The sequence below is a fragment of the Carya illinoinensis genome, chromosome 13 (genome assembly GCF_018687715.1).
Source record: "Carya illinoinensis cultivar Pawnee chromosome 13, C.illinoinensisPawnee_v1, whole genome shotgun sequence".
In the NCBI taxonomy this organism is placed as follows: Eukaryota; Viridiplantae; Streptophyta; class Magnoliopsida; order Fagales; family Juglandaceae; genus Carya; species Carya illinoinensis.
The window spans coordinates 4,422,816-4,440,183 of NC_056764.1; the positions used below are offsets into that span (position 1 = coordinate 4,422,816).

Consider the following 17,368-nt stretch of genomic DNA (forward strand, 5'->3'; position numbering starts at 1 on the left):
GCAGAAGATAGCTATAGGAATATCAGAGAGCTAAAGTAGTAGAGATAAGAGAATATGGTATCATGTATGCTTCTGCCGTTATAGGGTCTAGACGATGAATGGGTTTTTAACAGAGTTGGAAAGAATTAAGATTGATCCTACTGTAACGCCTTACTAAAGTAGGAAGTTAATTAGAAAGTATAACGTAGTTTTAGCAGTTACTTAATCAGTACGTGTCAATAACGGACCTAATCATATCAAGGTCTAGGAAAGTAGTGTGGAAAATCTAGTCTCTCATCTCAATTTTCATGCTCCATGCAGATAGCGCCTGATCATCTACCCAACCTCCAATCCAAGTTTTTGTACGACAGAAGTACCGATCATAGCTAAAGTACTACTATATAAATATATATATATATATATATATTAATATATATATATATATATATGGTGTTTTTAAATTTGGAATTAAGAAGCAGTTTCTATCCATTTAAGTCCAAAAGCAACAATTTTTGGCAGCGAGAGTACGTTGGGCTTAAAAAGGATTATCTTGGAACGTCATGACTCTCTCCAGGTTATTAATATATAGCATCAAGCAACATCATGATTCTCATTGTAATAGTGTAGGTCTGATTGCAGATGTGAAAAATATGTTTCTACAATTTGATCAATGGTTTGTTAGGCCATGTTAATTAGCTAGAAGAGAAGCTTAGCCAATATATGTTGTGGCTCATTGTTTAGCCAAGAACTCTTTAGAGTTAGAGGATGATTCTATTGAGATGGAGGATTGTCCATTCTTGTGTTCTTTCCCTCATTTGACGGAGTTTTATTAATAAATATATTGATGTTGATTCTAAAAAAAAATTCAAAAAAAAAAAGAAATTTCAATATATTATTATATTAAATGGGGGGGGGGATGTTTTCTGCTCTCCCCTGCCAGGCCGACTTGGCCCATCTCCACGAGAGCCCACTTGACGAATGGTTGGCCTGGCCCAGAAGAAAGGCCGAGCAGGACCCATGGGGTACAGGGAGCGACACGAACCGCTACTCGTGCAACCGAACGAGGGACACGCCACACTAAGTGGTCAGAGGATACAACAAGCAGTGTTCGGAGCCAACCTCTCGCCTATCCCTGAAACCACGGTGGTGGGCACACCATCCCCACACCTGCCATAAAGGACATGCATGGGAGTAAGGCAGGCCCACACACGAAACGGCGGGGCAACGACTAGAGTGGCAGGTGATAACCCTACCATTAGTGCAGCACCCAATACATTCCCTGTGCAACGTACCAGCAGCACTTGGGACCACCCTGACCAAGGTATGTAAACCCATCCCAGAGCTCAGGTAAGGGGGCCTCCTTCCAAATACTTTCTACAAGCATTTTCCTCAGCTGAGTTACAAAAGTCCTAATACTAACTTGGCGTCGGAGGTCCCCCTTATCACTCGGAGCCTTCACCCAAGTTGATTTGGTAGGTCAACGAGTAGAGCCATCGTATTGCCCAGGGTACGAAACACGACCTCAACAATTAGGATCCTTATATTTGCGCGTATCCATGCAATACTATCTCGATATTGTTTTCTTGGGAGGATTTAACTTAATTTCTTTATAATATCCCATATTTGTAGAAATTAGATGTTTGGAAATATATTGATTTATAAGATAACTGATATTAATATATTATACAAAATTATGCTTTAGGATCAAATGGTGCTGTTGTAACGCAACAAGGGAGGCCCAATTGTACTGTAACACATGCATATATATATACTGAAATTAATAAACTCATAAACTTACCTAACTTAAATTAAAAAAAAAAAAAGCTTTAAAGTAGTATGAAATACTAGTACATAGATCGTATCAGTAAAAGTCCAATAAATTACCAAATCCCCATGCATATGGCATGAATTAAGGAACTGTCAGAACCAAGACGATCGATCTATATATGCATGGCGATCGACCAACGTACGTACAAAACTACTGGCTGGCATGCACGCATCAGTACTACCTGATCTCCAAATCTGAATAACGATGGAAGACGCCATTAATCCTCAAACCAACATGGTTCCCCAATCCCAGGCGCAAGCATCAGTACTGATGCTAGCAGTAGCAGATCTCATCATCCTAATTTCTTCAAGCCTGCTCCCCACTCTCCATCGCATCTCTTGCAAAGCACTCATGTAGTGCTCCATCTCTTCCAACCCCATATTCTCATCCAGCGGCTCCTCCCACCACAAGTACTCGCCATTGTTCTCCATCTTCCTCCTCTTCACCTCCTCCTCTATCTCCGCTAGTCTCTTCTTCTCCGTTTCCAACTCCTCCTGCGCCTCCGCATATTGTATGTTCATGAACTCCGCTGCTGGCACATTAACGTTACTAAGGTTCTGATCATGCAGAGACGAACTGTGCGAGAAGGATGCATGATTTCCAGTGAGATAGCGATCGAGGACAGTTTCAACATCTGGGTGGCCGAAGCAGAACACGTTATTATGCGGAGAGAACACGATGATGGCCACTTCCGCGCCACATAAGACACATAGCTCGCCGGCTTTCTTGAAGAGGCCGGCACGGCGCTTCGAGAAAGTTACCTGTTTTTTGCTTTCATCCGCCAGTTCCTTGATTTCTATCCTTTGTCGGCCTCTGGTTTTCTTGCCTTCGCTCATCTTCTTCTGTATAACCATGGCATGCAGCAGAATACCTATGATATTATGACAAGGAGATCATAGTCTAAAACGGCACGGAGAAAAGGAGGGAGAGGGAGGGAGAGAGAGAGACCGACGGAGACTTACCCAAAACCTTGCGATGGTGGAGCTTACCAAGAGGCTACGCGTGGTGCAACTCGAAGGCGGGGCGGCTGGGAGTTGCGGAAAGGGCTCTGTGATTTGATGGTGGTCGACGGAGAAAGATGCTCTATTTTGGTTGCTAAAAACAGGTGCTGTACGTTGGTTTGTGTGAGTGGAGGCGTTGGGCTTGCGGAGGTGATCACCGTGGTGGCTCTTGGACGCGGGAAGAGCATGCAACGCGTGGGTTGCTCATGCCGTGTGGTGTTTCCCGTGGCTGAGGAAACTGGTGCAGGCGGTGACTCACAATGGTTTCCGACGTGCTTGGCTCTCGGTGTAGTTGGGTGGTCGTTCGTACGCTGGTGGATCTCGTCTGGGTTGCTAAACAGCCGCTGGTGGCGGTTGCTACGTGTGCTGCAACGGGTGTTGCGTGGTGTACATGTAATGGTTGCTAGCGGCTTCAGTACGGTAGCGTGGTGCAACCGTAGTGCATCACAGTGGAGGGGCTGAAGGTGGCTTTTGGGAGGAAGCTATGGCTAGGCGGCGAAGCTCTTGAGCGTACAAGAGTAGAGATCTGGGATGCGGCCACCCTAGTCCTAGGTTGAAGATGATTTACGTGCAAGGGTCTGCCGTGATTGCAAGAAACTTTTTTCGTATAAATATAGATACTTGAAAACCCTAGAGAAGAAAACGTGCATGACGTAAGACATGAATGTCATGGGTCTGATCCTCACGCTTGGGTTTTGGGCATGCAAAATTTAGACTTTTTCTATGAGTTTTGGCCCAATTTAGTTTCTGAAGATATTTATAATAATTAACTGTGTAATTGTCGCATAATTTTTTTTAAAAAATAAATAAAATTGAGATTTATATTAAAAAAATTATTTTTTTACTAATAAATTATATTATTTTTAAAAATAATTATACGATAATTACGTATTTTACAATTATATTTAAAATTACTCTTAACTTAACTAGCAAGCTCATATAAAAATAAATTCAATATCCAACAAAATAAATAGAAACAAAAATTTGGGCCCATAGTCTATTGCAAAAAAATATGCTTTCATCTCAAATAGACTTTTCGTCTATAAAAATGCAAAAATTTTAAAAAGGGGATTGGTACCAATTACCCTATAATTATGGTTCTAAAATATTCTTAATTTAGTATCTCTCCCTTTTGTTAATTGCGAAAATTTACCATTATTAATGTCTGAGAAATCTTGATACCACTTCAAAGTGATGAAGAAAGAAAACCTCAACGATACACCCTTTGATTGAGCAAAATTATAGCAAAGGTTTGCATGTAATTCCATGATTTGCTCTTTTAAAAAAAAAATTCCAACAATGTCGATCGGTTGACTACACTTCAATTCTCGTTAATATAATTTCTTACTATTCAAAGAATCATCAAATAGGAAAAAAAAATGGCCTGGTTCATAGAATTCGACTACAATTCATGTTTTTTAAATTCTAAAATTTCATTAATTCCATTTTTTTTTTTAAGAACAAAGCGATTTTAAAAAGCTAATTAATTCATGCTTACACATTTCATGCATGTCATCTAATTAGGAAAAAATTAAAATTAGAAATAAAATTGTGAATTTCACTGATCTAGAGAAATAATACTTGCAGTCATGAGTGTGCAAATGTCATACAATCGCTTTGAAAAAAGTGAATAAATGCGAGATACACATGAAAATAAAATTAATTTTTTAATAGTGAACCTCACTTTTTTTAAAATGACTATACGATACTTACTCACTTTACGACTATACTTAGCATTTATCTTATTTTAAATTTTGACAAAAACTCCATATGATCTTTTTTTTCTATAAATAACTCAAAAATAATAATAAACGCACAACACTTCATGTATTTTTAAAAAAATAATAATAAAATAAAATAAAATAAAAGACTTGGGAACCAATAGAACAATTGAAAGCTGAAAATTAGTAGTCCAAAGGTCAAAGGTGTATACTGTATACAGTAACTCGGTTTGGCAACAACACATCTGTACGATCCGTGCCACAATATATATATAGTAGTGCTCAAGAGAGTATATCCACCCCCCAATTAATTAGGACCAAACACAAAAATTATTTAATTAGAGAAATATTTTAGATATAAAAAATTTTCATAAAAATAAACGTATAAACTGACGTAGCTTAATGTAATATATTAAATTGTAAAATTATTTATATTGTAAAATAGATTTAACATATCATATTTAGCACATTAATTTTAAATTTATTTTTATGAAATATCTTTATAGTTGTAGCACTTCCCTTATTGTAATTAGGTGAGAACTAGACCACCATGCTTAGTGTGTACACTAATTATCCAATTTTATCACTTTTTAATCATCATACTTATATCAATAAGAGGAGTACTATAGATATAATGAATTACATAAAAGTAAATTGTAAACCCACAAAATAATGTAATTTTATGTGATTTTTAGATTAAATTTACAATCTAATATATCATATTAAGTCACGTCATTTTATAAATTTACTTTTATGTTAATCCATTTATATTTAAAGTATTTTTTATCGATAATTAATATACAATATCATAAATTAGTGATAATTAAATAAAATTGGTCGTTAGCTAGTGACCTTGTAGCATAATGACATTTGTTTAATTATCTTTATTGTTTCATGACCATGAAGAATGTTGGAGAGGAGAACCAGTTCTTATGCATGCTCCTAAGTATATATAATCCCGTACTTTAAAAAAAAAATTAAAAAAATAAAAAGACTTAGAAAATTGAATTGGTCATTATTTTGAAGATTCTAAGAAATTTCAAACTATTTCATCAAAATTATCATCAGATCCAGATAATTTAAAAAATTAAAATTAAGGGAATTTGGTAGAGGTCATGATCGATTACACTAAAGTATAAAGTAAAGCAGTCCTAGGGCCCGCCAAATTATGACCGTTATGGCCCCTCCACGGAAGCATCACATGATACTCTCTCTATCGCGCACGTTTCCCTTCAGGTGTTTTTCACCCGTACGATCCACCCAATCCTTCTCTGTCCGCACGACGTTTTCGAATTTTAAAATGCGGCAACAGCTTTCTAGCCGTTGAAATCTCTCTCTCTCTCTCTCTCTCTCTCTGTCTCTCTGTCCAAACACCATCTTGGGGACCCAAAAAGAGACTCTTTTTGCTCTATGCTTCTCACTCATATATCATCAGCTAAGAAACCCCCCTTCTCGAGCTTTGAATATTCCTTGCCCATATTAGATTTTGATACTTGAACTTCGAGAAAATGAAGGGAATTGTCAAGGGAAAGCTGTTAGAGAAGCTCAAGTCGATTCGACCTATTGGGTATCTAAAACCTGATCGAATTCTTCAAGTAACTGCATTATCAGAAGAGCATGCTGAACCTATTCGGATTAATCAGTATCTCAAAGTTCAGACAGAGTTGGTCTGCAATGAAGTGGAGCCGAAGAAGGCAATACAGAGCGGCGTGATAGCGCAAGAGCCTGACATTATCGATGTGGCAGAGCTTATGAGAGACCTTGAAGAGGATTTTGACGAGGATTTGGACAACAAAGAGAACATTGTGCGGCCAATGGAAGCAGAAGACCCGGTTTCTTTCCATAAAAAAGAGAACTTGCTGAGATCGGAGCCCGAATTCCGGACGAACAGAGTTTTGGAACCGTCGGAATTGGAAATTGATATATGCCGACAAACCCCTTTATCGGAGATTGACATCTCGTCTTTCCGGCGGCCGGACTTGAACTCCAGCAGCCTCTTCGACCCGAACCTACTTGTCGCCTTTGAGGAAGCAATGAAAGAGCATATTCGAATTAGTGAATCAGAGAGAATAGCCAGAATCGAGCAAGAGAGCCTTGAAAGAAAAGATGAAGAAGAAGAAAAAGAAGAAGAAGAGGAGCCCCCATTGAAAGCACGTCGCGTGGAGGAAGACGACCCGCTTTTAGGCTTCGAAGAGAAGTGCCCGCAGGGGGGTACAGACTCGGTAATCTTCTACACGACGACGCTCCGAGGGGTAAGAAAGACGTTCGAACAATGCCAAAGCATTCGCTTTCTTTTGGAGAGCTTTCGGGTACTATTCTACGAGCGAGACGTGTCGATGCATATGGAATTCAAGGAAGAGATGTGGAGGCTTTTGGACGGCAAACCACTTCCTCCGAGGCTTTTCATAAGGGGGAGATATATCGGCGGAGCCGAAGAGGTTTTGACGTTGCACGAGCAAGGGAAGTTTCGGCCGCTTTTTCAAGGGGTCCCGATGGATAACTCCAATGGTGCGTGTGAAGGGTGCGCCGGAGTCCGGTTCGTGCTCTGCTTCAACTGCAATGGCAGCCACAGAGTCGTTGACGACGATGGACAGTCAAATAAGTGCGATGTGTGTAATGAGAATGGCTTAATTATATGCCCCTTCTGCTGCTGAAAAAGCATCTGAGATTGCTATATAATTTCTTGTGTATCTATTACAATTTGAGTGCCTATTTTTGTTTTTGTAGTTTCTTCTACTTTGGGTGTTTTGAACATACTTTCCATTCATTTGGGGTGCTCTGCTACATTCCTTGAAATATGAGCATTCCTTGGCTACTGCATGTATTAAAATCGAGCGTTTTCATAGCTTTGCCAAGTAGAATAATAGAATTCAAAGAGAATAAATTGGAATTGAGCATTTGCTTTTGGGAGTTATCCATCAAATTTGCAAGGAATCTCAAGCATCTCTTAGCATCCCGTTCAACCAACAAGCCCTGAAAAGTTGCAGGAAATGACCATGGAGATGTCATTTTCTAGCTCCACAAGTTGATGCACTTTCCGGTCTCTCATCACGACAAAATATTCCACACAAGGATTCAATGCAAAAATCAACGTAAAACAGGGTTCAAAACCTTTTGAATAGACATTCAGTACTACGCTACAGATAATCTCGAGTCTGTAACGATGGTTATATTTGTTTATAATTCAGTCGAAAATAGAACACCTAATACAAATAAAGAGTTCAATGAATTTGGGGGGCGAATTATACATCATCTGGTCACATAATTGGCATTCAGTTTTTATTAACAGTAAAATCCGTTCCAAACAAAAGCACAGTCATACTTAATTAAGTGGTATGGAATAAGAATAAATGCTCCTCATCAATATCACCACATCCCTACCAAATGAAGTTCCAAATCCACTCCTTGTAATCTATTAAATTCCAACCTTCAATTGCTCCAAATGCAACGGTAAAAAAGCATAATAAAGAACATATTGCCCAGACATGATCTGTCGTCCATCAGTATCTCCTGGGATAGCGATCCATAAACCTGCCAGAAGGGCACTCATATGCCAGATGTCCACGTCCACCACAGTTGTGACAGATCATCAAGGGGCCCATGCAATCCCTGCTCATATGACCCAGCTGCTGGCAATTCCTGCATACAATGTCACGGTAACCACCGCCGCGAACACCACCACTCCGCTCGCCAATAACATTGGATTTCGGGCACTGTCTAGCCACATGCCCTGCTACATTGCACAAGTTGCAGATGGGATCATTTGGGCAATCGCGTGCCAGGTGACCTGTCTTCCTACAATTGTTGCATGCCTTCTCATTTGTACAGTCAGCTGCAATATGACCCTGCTTATAACAGTTGTTGCAAAGCCTCAAGTCCCCAGGGGGTAGTGCAGGAGCCGTGCACTCTCTAGCACGATGTCCAGCCTTACCACAGGTGTGGCAGATGCCCTCATTTGGACAATTGCTAGCCATGTGGCCAGGTTCTCGGCAGTTCCAACATAGCGACTTTATGGTGCATTCTGAAGCAATATGCCTGAACAGACGAATATATCAATATTGAATGAAAAGTCACGGTTAAAAGATATAAAAATCAAAAGGGTTAACAACACCATTAGATGAGGCCAATTTTATTCCCATGAGGTCCTGCTCTGCATTAGCTAGAAATACAGAAACTCTCAAGGAGTCCAAGCTCCACTAATGGAACATCCAAACCTTGGAATTCTTGTTCTCATCCTTTAGGATCACATCGTTTTTCATAGAGATTGGCCTAACTTATGACTTTTTTTAGGTAAATTAATCAACAAAAGAAAAGCTACAAGGGTGCCACCCAAGTACACAGGAAGTATACAAGATATGCACTTAATCAACAAAAGAAAAAAAGTGCAAGCAAATCCTGAAAACTAAACATGAGCATTCATCAAAAGATAAAGATCAAAAAAGCCCTAAGCTCCTGTGTCGTCCTCTCACAATCCAAGAAATAGAAATGATATGGTGTTGGTTGCTATTGAAAAAAGTGGAGCATTATGCCTCAATGGATACGCTTGAAATAAATTTTAAAAAAAATGTAGTGTTAGGTCAAAGACCCTCCATTGTTTATTAAGCTGATGAGGGTAGCTGAAAAGATAAGGCAGAGGTTGAGGCAAAAGTGAACAGAAATGGAGCGGCAGGGGCAGAATTTGATGGGGGAAGTGAAAATAGCGGTGTTACTGCTGATACAATGGAGGTAACACTATATTTGTGTTATGAATTGATTAATGACACTGGCTTAGGCAGTGACGGTGGCCGTGGCTCAAAGGTGAAGATGAAGCAGATGGTGTGCAGATAAAGATAGTGAAGATGTTGGTAATTTTGGAAGTAGTGCTGGTATCTAAAATGCAATGCAGGGGCTGCAAAGCTATTTGCCTGTGGTGGTTGACGTAAGGTGAGTTTTGGTTTTCAGTAGTTACATAGGCTGTAACAGCAGCTGCAGAAAGTTGGTTAAGTTAGAGGTGGAGGTGGTACTTTCAGATGCGGTAACAAAAAGTCTATTAAACTTGCAGATATCAGGTCTACACGTTTGTAGTGAAAGCATAAACTGGCTAATCTCTAGTGTTGGAATGATGTATACTCTTTGGGAAATCATGAAAAACTAACTGGGACTGTGAAATGAGTAACGCCTTCAAGTACGAACACAAGCTTTAACTCTGATGAACATAATGTTTCAATCAGAAAGCAATTCAGAAGTTTACTTACCCAGGCAGGCCACAATTGTGACAAATTGCCACATTAGGGCATTCTCTAGCAAAGTGACCTGGACGTTTGCAATTCTTACACAGATTGTCGCGGCTGGAAACAAAACCAGTTACAGTAAAATTTAAATAGAAAATAATGAAATAGTAAATTCTACATCCAAAATCCAATTTCTAAAAGCTGTCACCAATAGGAATAGAAAAGCATTACATCACAATAAATCTTGCTGTTCTTTCTTCTTTCCTTTTTTTTGTATGAGTTATTTAAGTTTTATCAATGATCAAATGAGGTGTTGGCCGAGTGCCCAGGTCGTACATGAGATACATCTAAGCAAACAAAAAAGCCAAAAAATAAATAAATATTGATATTCAGCAAAAGAAGCCGGCTGGCATAGTATTGCATTCTAGTGTATGCTCATGAGAGCAAGAACGGAGTGTGTGTGTGTGTGTGTGTGTGTGTGTGTGTGTGTGAGAGAGAGAGAGAGAGAGAGAGAGAGAGAGAGAGAGAGAGAGAGAGAGACCTTTAAAATATATCATCAAATAAAAGTATGCAATGAGATTCCATTTGAAATATAAACTACACCAAGTACACATTGCAAACCTGTAAAGATTCAAGGAAGATCCATACGGTTTATAGGAGGTCAACAAATGTACAACCCAGCATACAAATTCTAACATTCAAAATCCTTATTTGTGAAGCAAAATTTGGGGACGGGACATTTCTATAGCCTCATGTGTTATCACCTTCACATGATGACATGAGTTGAAATTCCTAACCGGAATTGGCACTGGTCTTGAAAATTACAATATTTCCAAAAAATAGTTCGAAAACAAAGCAAAAGCACATAATAAGAAAGAAAGTTATAAAAATATGAACTTTAAAGGTTTTAAGGATAAATTCAAGTATCAGTCTTATCAAAACAAAAAGGATGATAAGTACACACTGAGATTGTCTGTAGTGAAGCATAGAGCTTACTTTTTCTTCCCTAGCACACTAATCATGCAGAAAAAATAAATAATAGTTTTTAAGTAAAAAAATAAAATAAATAATACATATTCAGAAAACCTGAAACCCCGACGTGAATCTCTCCTGTAAGGTGCATCACGATAGGAAAAGCGATCAGAACGGATCTTACGATCCAATGGGCTCCTGCTCCTGCTCCTGCTTCTGCTTCTGCTCCGGCTGCCTGAGCTCATATTTAATATTCTCCCTAACAACACCTACCACCACTGAACTGCTGAAATTCCACCACCACAACACCACACAGCCGCCGCTTCCTCCCTGTCCACATAACAACCACGCACCCAAGATCATATCCATGTGTCCATACCAAACCCCTTACTTTCACCTCCAAAATAGTAAACACCAAACCCCAACAGCAAGTAACATATAATTTTCAATAAGAACCATCTCATAGCAACGAACACCACTGCATGCAGCACCCAAACATTGAGAACCCAGTTCCTCAACCACACCCTTCATTAGAAATTCAAGCATCCCTTGCAAACAGTCAACCTTCCCAATTCAACACCAATCCTATATAGATCGACTGGATTCAGACTCAAAACTTCTTATGAAATTGAAAAGAGAAGAAAGCGAGGAAGAGGGTGGGACAAGGTCCTTATTTGACACACGGGAGAGAATTTCCGAAAGTATGCATTACCATGGTTTTAAAAACTGGACCATTGACAGAACCAGAGAAGTGAGAAGCTGATGACTACAAGTAATTCAATTCACACAAATTGGCGTAAACTAGTTCAAATTGGCAGATTTTACTAAAAACCTGAAAAAATTTCAAATAAACTATTGAAACTTAAATAATCCTTATCTTAAAGCATAAACAAACCAAAAAAGTCCCAATTCCACAATTCCCAACTATCATCAGACAGGCTGCCATCACTAAAACATAATTTCCAAGAACAAAGCAGACTAGTGCAACAATGACAACATCGACACAGAAAGAACCGCCATCAACAATAACCAACACCTAATCTCAAGTTCATGAAATATAAAGAGCAAGAGGAATGATAAATAAATGAAGAAGTGAACCGAAATGGGGACAAATTTTGAATGAAAAATAAAAGACAATGTTACCCGATATAGCAAATAGCTCACGGAGATATCAGAAAGCAGATAGCCTCAAATAACTGAGACCGACCTCTTCAAGGGCGGTGGGTTTTTGGTACGGTGGACGATTGGGCATCGGCAACTTATCCGTCTAATTAGGGTTTCCCAACTGTGAGCGAACAGATAGGAGCTCGAGTTTTGGGACTGCTACGGCTGTGGGTACTCTTGTCTTGCTAGGTGTCTTTGCTTTTCTTTCTAACGACGTCGTGTAAGTTAAGTTTGGACAATACATTGACAGACCATTGATTCCAATTTTGTGGGCTCGTTAATCATTATACTTTTAACTTTTTTACAAGTCATTGAGCAATAGTTGAGAGATTAGAGAGGTTGACTGACCAACTTAAATCAGTCAAAATCAACTTACATTTTATGAAAATCTACAAAATAGATTGCTGAAAAGAGCTGATGCTATTCTCCACCTTCCACCTTAGATCATGTTATCGTTAGTCACAGTTATTGATGTTGTATATATTTTAAATGATTTCACGTGTCAATCACGTAAATATCAACAGTTAAAATATGTCGCATCAACACATCTGATTAAAAATGGCAAGATTAATAATCAAGAATAGTATTTTCTCTAATGAAAAATGTCTTAATTGCAAGTTATCAGAGTCGATGGATTACATGAAAACCATAAGGAGTCTCTAGGGTCCTCACCCTGGCTGTAGGCAATTTGCAAACATAAACAAGTGAGTGATTCAAAGCCAATTTAAAGGAACGGCATCAAAATTAAAAGGGTTACTAGAGAAAAATCAAGCCTAGAAAAGAGCTCACACGGAGTGATCGATCCCGGCAAAAATGGATGCTTGCTTTTCTATTTCAGCGTTTGAATTGTATTTTAAGATTTACAAGGAGGAATAGTTTATAAATAGAAGAACTTAGCACTGTGAACAGAGTCTTTTACGTAACCCAATAAGAAATGAAAAAAAAAACGGAGCCACGCATCTCCAAAACGTGTTATACAAAGGTTGAGGCTTCCATTTCCTTGCTTTACAATTAGAACTGAAAGCACCACCTTAAAGAAAAGAACCACCATAAGAAACACAGGCAGAACATATGGTTTTAGCATGCTAAAACTTTCTACATTTTAAAATAAGTCCCTTGAATTATCTGCCAACGTGGTTGCTTGTATATCACCTGTTTCCTCGGCCACTGGAGATTCGGCCATCGGGTGCAAGAACCGGGTGTAGTGGAACTCAATTTGTAGCCTGTGATGAAAAGTTGCTGATCCCATCAAGCCCTTCTTGATATCAACCTCTAATTCCCTTATGGGTATTGCGGCCAAGAAGCTCTTAATATACTCCCTGCATGATTCCTTCCCCCTACAAACTACCTCTTCTTTCTCACTGTTCTCTGACTCATTTGATTGGACTAGTAAAGTCCCTTCCGCTGAAGTTTCCTGGCCGTTTTTAGGTTGCATCTTATCACTAGTAGGATTTTCATACAATGCTTGACCCTCTTTTGATAATCGTACAATAGTTGTGTCTTTATCAAATTTGAGGATATATGCCTCGTTGCATCCTTCATAAAGCCTCTCCCCCAAAGTGTCGATGATATAGTAAGCATCCTCCTCCACCTTTAGGACAAAGAAGTGGTCATTCCAACATACAATGAAGACCAAAGGTTCATCATTGCTCGAGCAGTTTGATGCAGAAAGGCTGATCTCATCCCAAATGCTATCAAATGACATGGCACCATGTAGGAAGTCAAAATCCTCCTCTGCCAGTCTTGGATGGAAGAATCCAATGAAGGACTTCTCAGGAACTACAGAGAGTGGACGGATCTTAGCTTGGAGAATGGTCTCAAGATCGAAGTGTTTGTCAGGAAACTGTTCTATGTACGCCTCATTCGCACAAAGATTTCTCCATTCTAATGATCCGTCTCCAATTAGCCTGTCAAACTCAGATTTGATGGGAGTCTCATCCCGGTTGGAATGCAACCAATCAGCAACAACTGCGACCAGAGCTGTACATGCACTCTCCCCAGCAGCACGTTCACTCCTCTGATCAATTGACGCAAAAAAGACTTGAGTTTGGAGCTTCAATTGTCTGTCACGACAGGTTACTTCCTTGCACTCCCAACTACCTATGGCAAATTTGTCATCCCCAAATTCAGATATCGATGATCCATCAGAACTGAAACCTGCTTTCTTATGCCACTGCCAGAAACATTTTCATCAGTAGGACAAAAACCTTCACATAATTTTATTTTATTTAAAGTGGAAAAAAGAAAAGAACAATAGCGACAATAAACATGGGGTGCTAGAGGACAGAAGAGTTAAGCAAAAGGTTTGATACATACCCCAGAACTGGACTCATCAGAGGAGCTAAGCTGCCTACGAACATGATCAATATCATCCCCACCTTCCTCTTCGTAATGCCTTTTCAGAAGAGGCTCCCCCTTGGCTTTATGAGACCTGAAGCTTAGTTTTCTCTTTTTCCAAGAAAGGATATTCCGCTTTGAATTTAGCTGCAAGTTTTGCTTGGAAATTGATGCATGTGAACTCTCAAGATAATAGCATCCAACATCCAATTTACTGTTGCTGTAGTAGATCCAGAATTCATCTTGACCATCATTTATCGTATTGGAGTATGATAATCCTCTGGCACCAGCAAAGTTTGCGGAGGCCAGTGTTTCATAACTGAATGGCTGGATACTAGAATCATCCTTACTATCTTCTGATTGCTCCTCGGCATCACCATCATCAGGTGAATCTCCATAAAAGGGATAATTGCACTCAGGATCTGTGCTTCTGTCAGAGCACCTGCCATCACTGCTCTCTTCTTCAGGGCTTGCCTTCTTTGCTCTTCCGGCTGAGACATAATCTGTAAACGTTTTCATTTTTCTCAGACCAGCTTTAAGAGCCGAAAACTCATCTTTCTCGGTTGAGTGAGTTTCTGTATAACAGGGTGACAGTGGAAGGCACACTATTGATTTCTGCACCGTCTCCGAAGGTTCTAGAGCAGGTATCCATTCCAATAAACTGATAGACAACTGCATTATGGATGAAATTGGGATGATATAAACAAATTTCCCATTTACAAACATCAAGGAAAGAGATCAACAATAAGAGAAAAACATACAGAAATCACACTAAAAATTTGTACAGGCACTCACACAGAGAGAGGGACTGGTCTCAGTAGCGCAACCAGGGACTTTGACAGAAACATTTATTTGAATCTCTCTTCTGTCGGCTGCAAAAGCATGTTCTGCTAAGTTCAATGATGCAGTTCCGACAACAGGAATCTTGTTCCTGGACCCTTCCTTCATACCCTAACAATCGGGAAAAAAAGTATCAGCAACAAACCAGTTAATCAATGGGAGAAAAGAATGAGCCTCCAGAAGCAACATTATAAATTGGACATATATAGCCCTTAAATTGGTCGAGAGAAATTTCAACATTCACTTAAAAAGTGGAATACTGTAGAATTCATGGAATACTGTAGAATTCATTGCAAGCCTCAGATCAAGTCACAAATTTTCAAAATAACACCTATGTATGATACAAGTCTCAATAGGGCTCCGGTAAGCTGATGATGATGATGATAAAGCATGTCCAAGTTGCTAGCACCCTTCTCAGACACTGTTAAGAATCTAAATCAACAAAACTGACCACATTTTGGCGCAGAGAATATACCAGCTTATTAATCATAGATGCGTGTCAAACATATGGATGAAAGTAACGTCTAGTGACCCAGATGTAAAGCAGCGACCACAGATCTCAGCGCAAAATAAATAAATAAATAAAATGCTACAGAAATTTCAAACTCCAAAAGGATCAACAATAAAGGTAGCACCAAAATCACATACACGCATCCATTTAAATGACAGGTACTAGTCCAAAAACTAAAAATATAATAAAAGAAAATGCATGCACGATCACAGCTATCCAAACATGACTACAACTCAAAATTTTCAATTCCACCGCCGGCGCCGGCGCCCGCCGGGGGGGGGGGGGGGGGGTTGGCGACGACAAACTTACATTGAGCACCGAAAATGAGACCTCCCATGGAACAAACACACCCTCCTTGTGGGACGAGAAACTACACAAACTCCGAAACCCCTCGTTCCACTCCACCACCCCATCATCTCCAACACCCACTTCTTTGGTGAAATTTCTCTTTACAGAGCGTCTCAACGAGCTCAAAGCTCCCTTCTGACCTTTCCACTTAATCTCACACACCAATGCCTTTTCTCCCTCGGATTGAGCTGAACATAGACCTTCGATCCGGTGAATGAAAATTATGGCTTCGAATTTCCTCGATGGCAACGGGGGCCGTGATGGCCACCGTATCAGCTTTACCACCATTGGCTACGACGATGAAAGCCAAAGATTTTGTGGAATTTGAGCAAGTGGGTATTGGAATTATGGAAAAGACAACAAAGATTTGTAAAGATAAGAGAGTCTGAGAAATTTAAGGAAATGGGTACTCAACATGCAGCGGATAAAGATAAAAATAAAAATAGAATAGGCCCTGTGATACGGTTTGAATTTAGAAATGAATAGGGGATGAAAGAGGTTGGAGTTTTCGGGGTTTGGTAGAGAAACCGTTAATGGAGATAATGACAACTAGACTTCAGAGTTTGAAGGAAGATTCAAGGAGAGAATGAAGGGTGAAAAGCTAACAATATATATATATTATTGGAAATGCCGTTTGTCATACAGAAACCGAGAGAGAGGGGGGCCGGCAGTGCAATTTACCTAAGAACCAACGTCTCTCGTTCCACCTACGAAATGGTTTTAGCAAATATGTCCTTGCATTCTTGTTTATTTCATTGTCAAGTTGCCAACTCTGTTACCATCCCTCCGTGTTTCTTGGATTTTCTTTACTCTTTCTTTTAAAACTCTTATCTAGTAATCTTTAAGAGATATTAAACGCGTATTTATCGCATAAAGATAATGATAAAAAATTATCATTAATATATTTTTCAATTATTATAAATAAATATTAATTTTATAAAAAGAATTATTTAGATACAAAAAAATTAATAAAGCAAATCGACAAACTATGTAATTTTATGAAATCTGTTAGATCTATTTTATAATAAAAGTAACTTTACAATTTAAAATATCACATCAAACCACATCAATTTATCGATTTACTTTTACGTAGTCCTTTTATATTTAAAGTATTTTCTTTTTACAAAACTACTATGATTTTTTATAGAACTGTAAAATAATTGTAAAACTCTTCAAACTTCAAAATATGATTAAATGGTTCATGTTTTTGAAAGTTGGAAAATGACTTTTATAAACTTAAAGACTATACATGTAAAACTCTTCAAACTTCAAAATATGTTTAAATGGTTTACGTCTTTTAAAGTTGGAAAATGACTTTTATAAACTTAGACCATACAAGCTTTGTGCAAATCTGGTGAAAAATTAAAAGTGAAATTAATATTAAAAAGAAAAAATCACTGGCCCGCATGAAATTTTAACATTAACCGTATCCAATATTACTCTTTAAAGTTTATCTA

At 38.8% G+C, this 17,368-nt stretch overlaps 4 protein-coding genes across 5 annotated transcripts; 1 reads left to right on the plus strand and 3 right to left on the minus strand.

Annotated features, from left to right (window-relative positions):
- Positions 1 to 1,905: 1,905 nt before the first annotated feature.
- On the minus strand, positions 1,906 to 3,447 carry LOC122290755 (agamous-like MADS-box protein AGL61). The gene has a single exon (XM_043098379.1). The coding sequence runs from the start codon at positions 2,659 to 2,661 to the stop codon at positions 2,032 to 2,034; it is 630 nt and encodes a 209-aa protein (XP_042954313.1). The 5' UTR covers positions 2,662 to 3,447; the 3' UTR covers positions 1,906 to 2,031.
- Positions 3,448 to 5,873: 2,426 nt separating this feature from the next.
- LOC122291402 (uncharacterized protein At3g28850-like) lies at positions 5,874 to 7,443 on the plus strand. The gene has a single exon (XM_043099108.1). It carries the CDS (start codon positions 6,038 to 6,040, stop codon positions 7,181 to 7,183), a length of 1,146 nt encoding a protein of 381 aa, XP_042955042.1. The 5' UTR covers positions 5,874 to 6,037; the 3' UTR covers positions 7,184 to 7,443.
- Positions 7,444 to 7,654: 211 nt separating this feature from the next.
- Positions 7,655 to 12,071, minus strand: LOC122291403 (zinc finger protein GIS2-like). Of its 2 annotated transcripts, none has more exons than XM_043099110.1 (4): positions 11,855 to 12,071; positions 10,826 to 11,296; positions 9,764 to 9,856; positions 7,655 to 8,564 (listed from the first exon to the last, which is right to left on the minus strand). In XM_043099110.1, the coding sequence occupies exons 2-4, from the start codon at positions 10,954 to 10,956 to the stop codon at positions 8,030 to 8,032; spliced, it is 759 nt and encodes a 252-aa protein (XP_042955044.1). In that variant the 5' UTR covers positions 10,957 to 11,296; positions 11,855 to 12,071; the 3' UTR covers positions 7,655 to 8,029. The 2 variants fall into 2 exon arrangements, with proteins under 2 accessions (XP_042955044.1, XP_042955043.1); XM_043099109.1 differs by having other exon boundaries at positions 10,826 to 11,041; positions 11,855 to 12,070.
- Positions 12,072 to 12,670: 599 nt separating this feature from the next.
- Positions 12,671 to 16,622, minus strand: LOC122291400. Its single transcript, XM_043099107.1, has 4 exons — positions 15,873 to 16,622; positions 15,008 to 15,163; positions 14,192 to 14,884; positions 12,671 to 14,048 (listed from the first exon to the last, which is right to left on the minus strand). Exons 1-4 carry the CDS (start codon positions 16,197 to 16,199, stop codon positions 12,978 to 12,980), a joined length of 2,247 nt encoding a protein of 748 aa, XP_042955041.1. The 5' UTR covers positions 16,200 to 16,622; the 3' UTR covers positions 12,671 to 12,977.
- Positions 16,623 to 17,368: the final 746 nt, after the last annotated feature.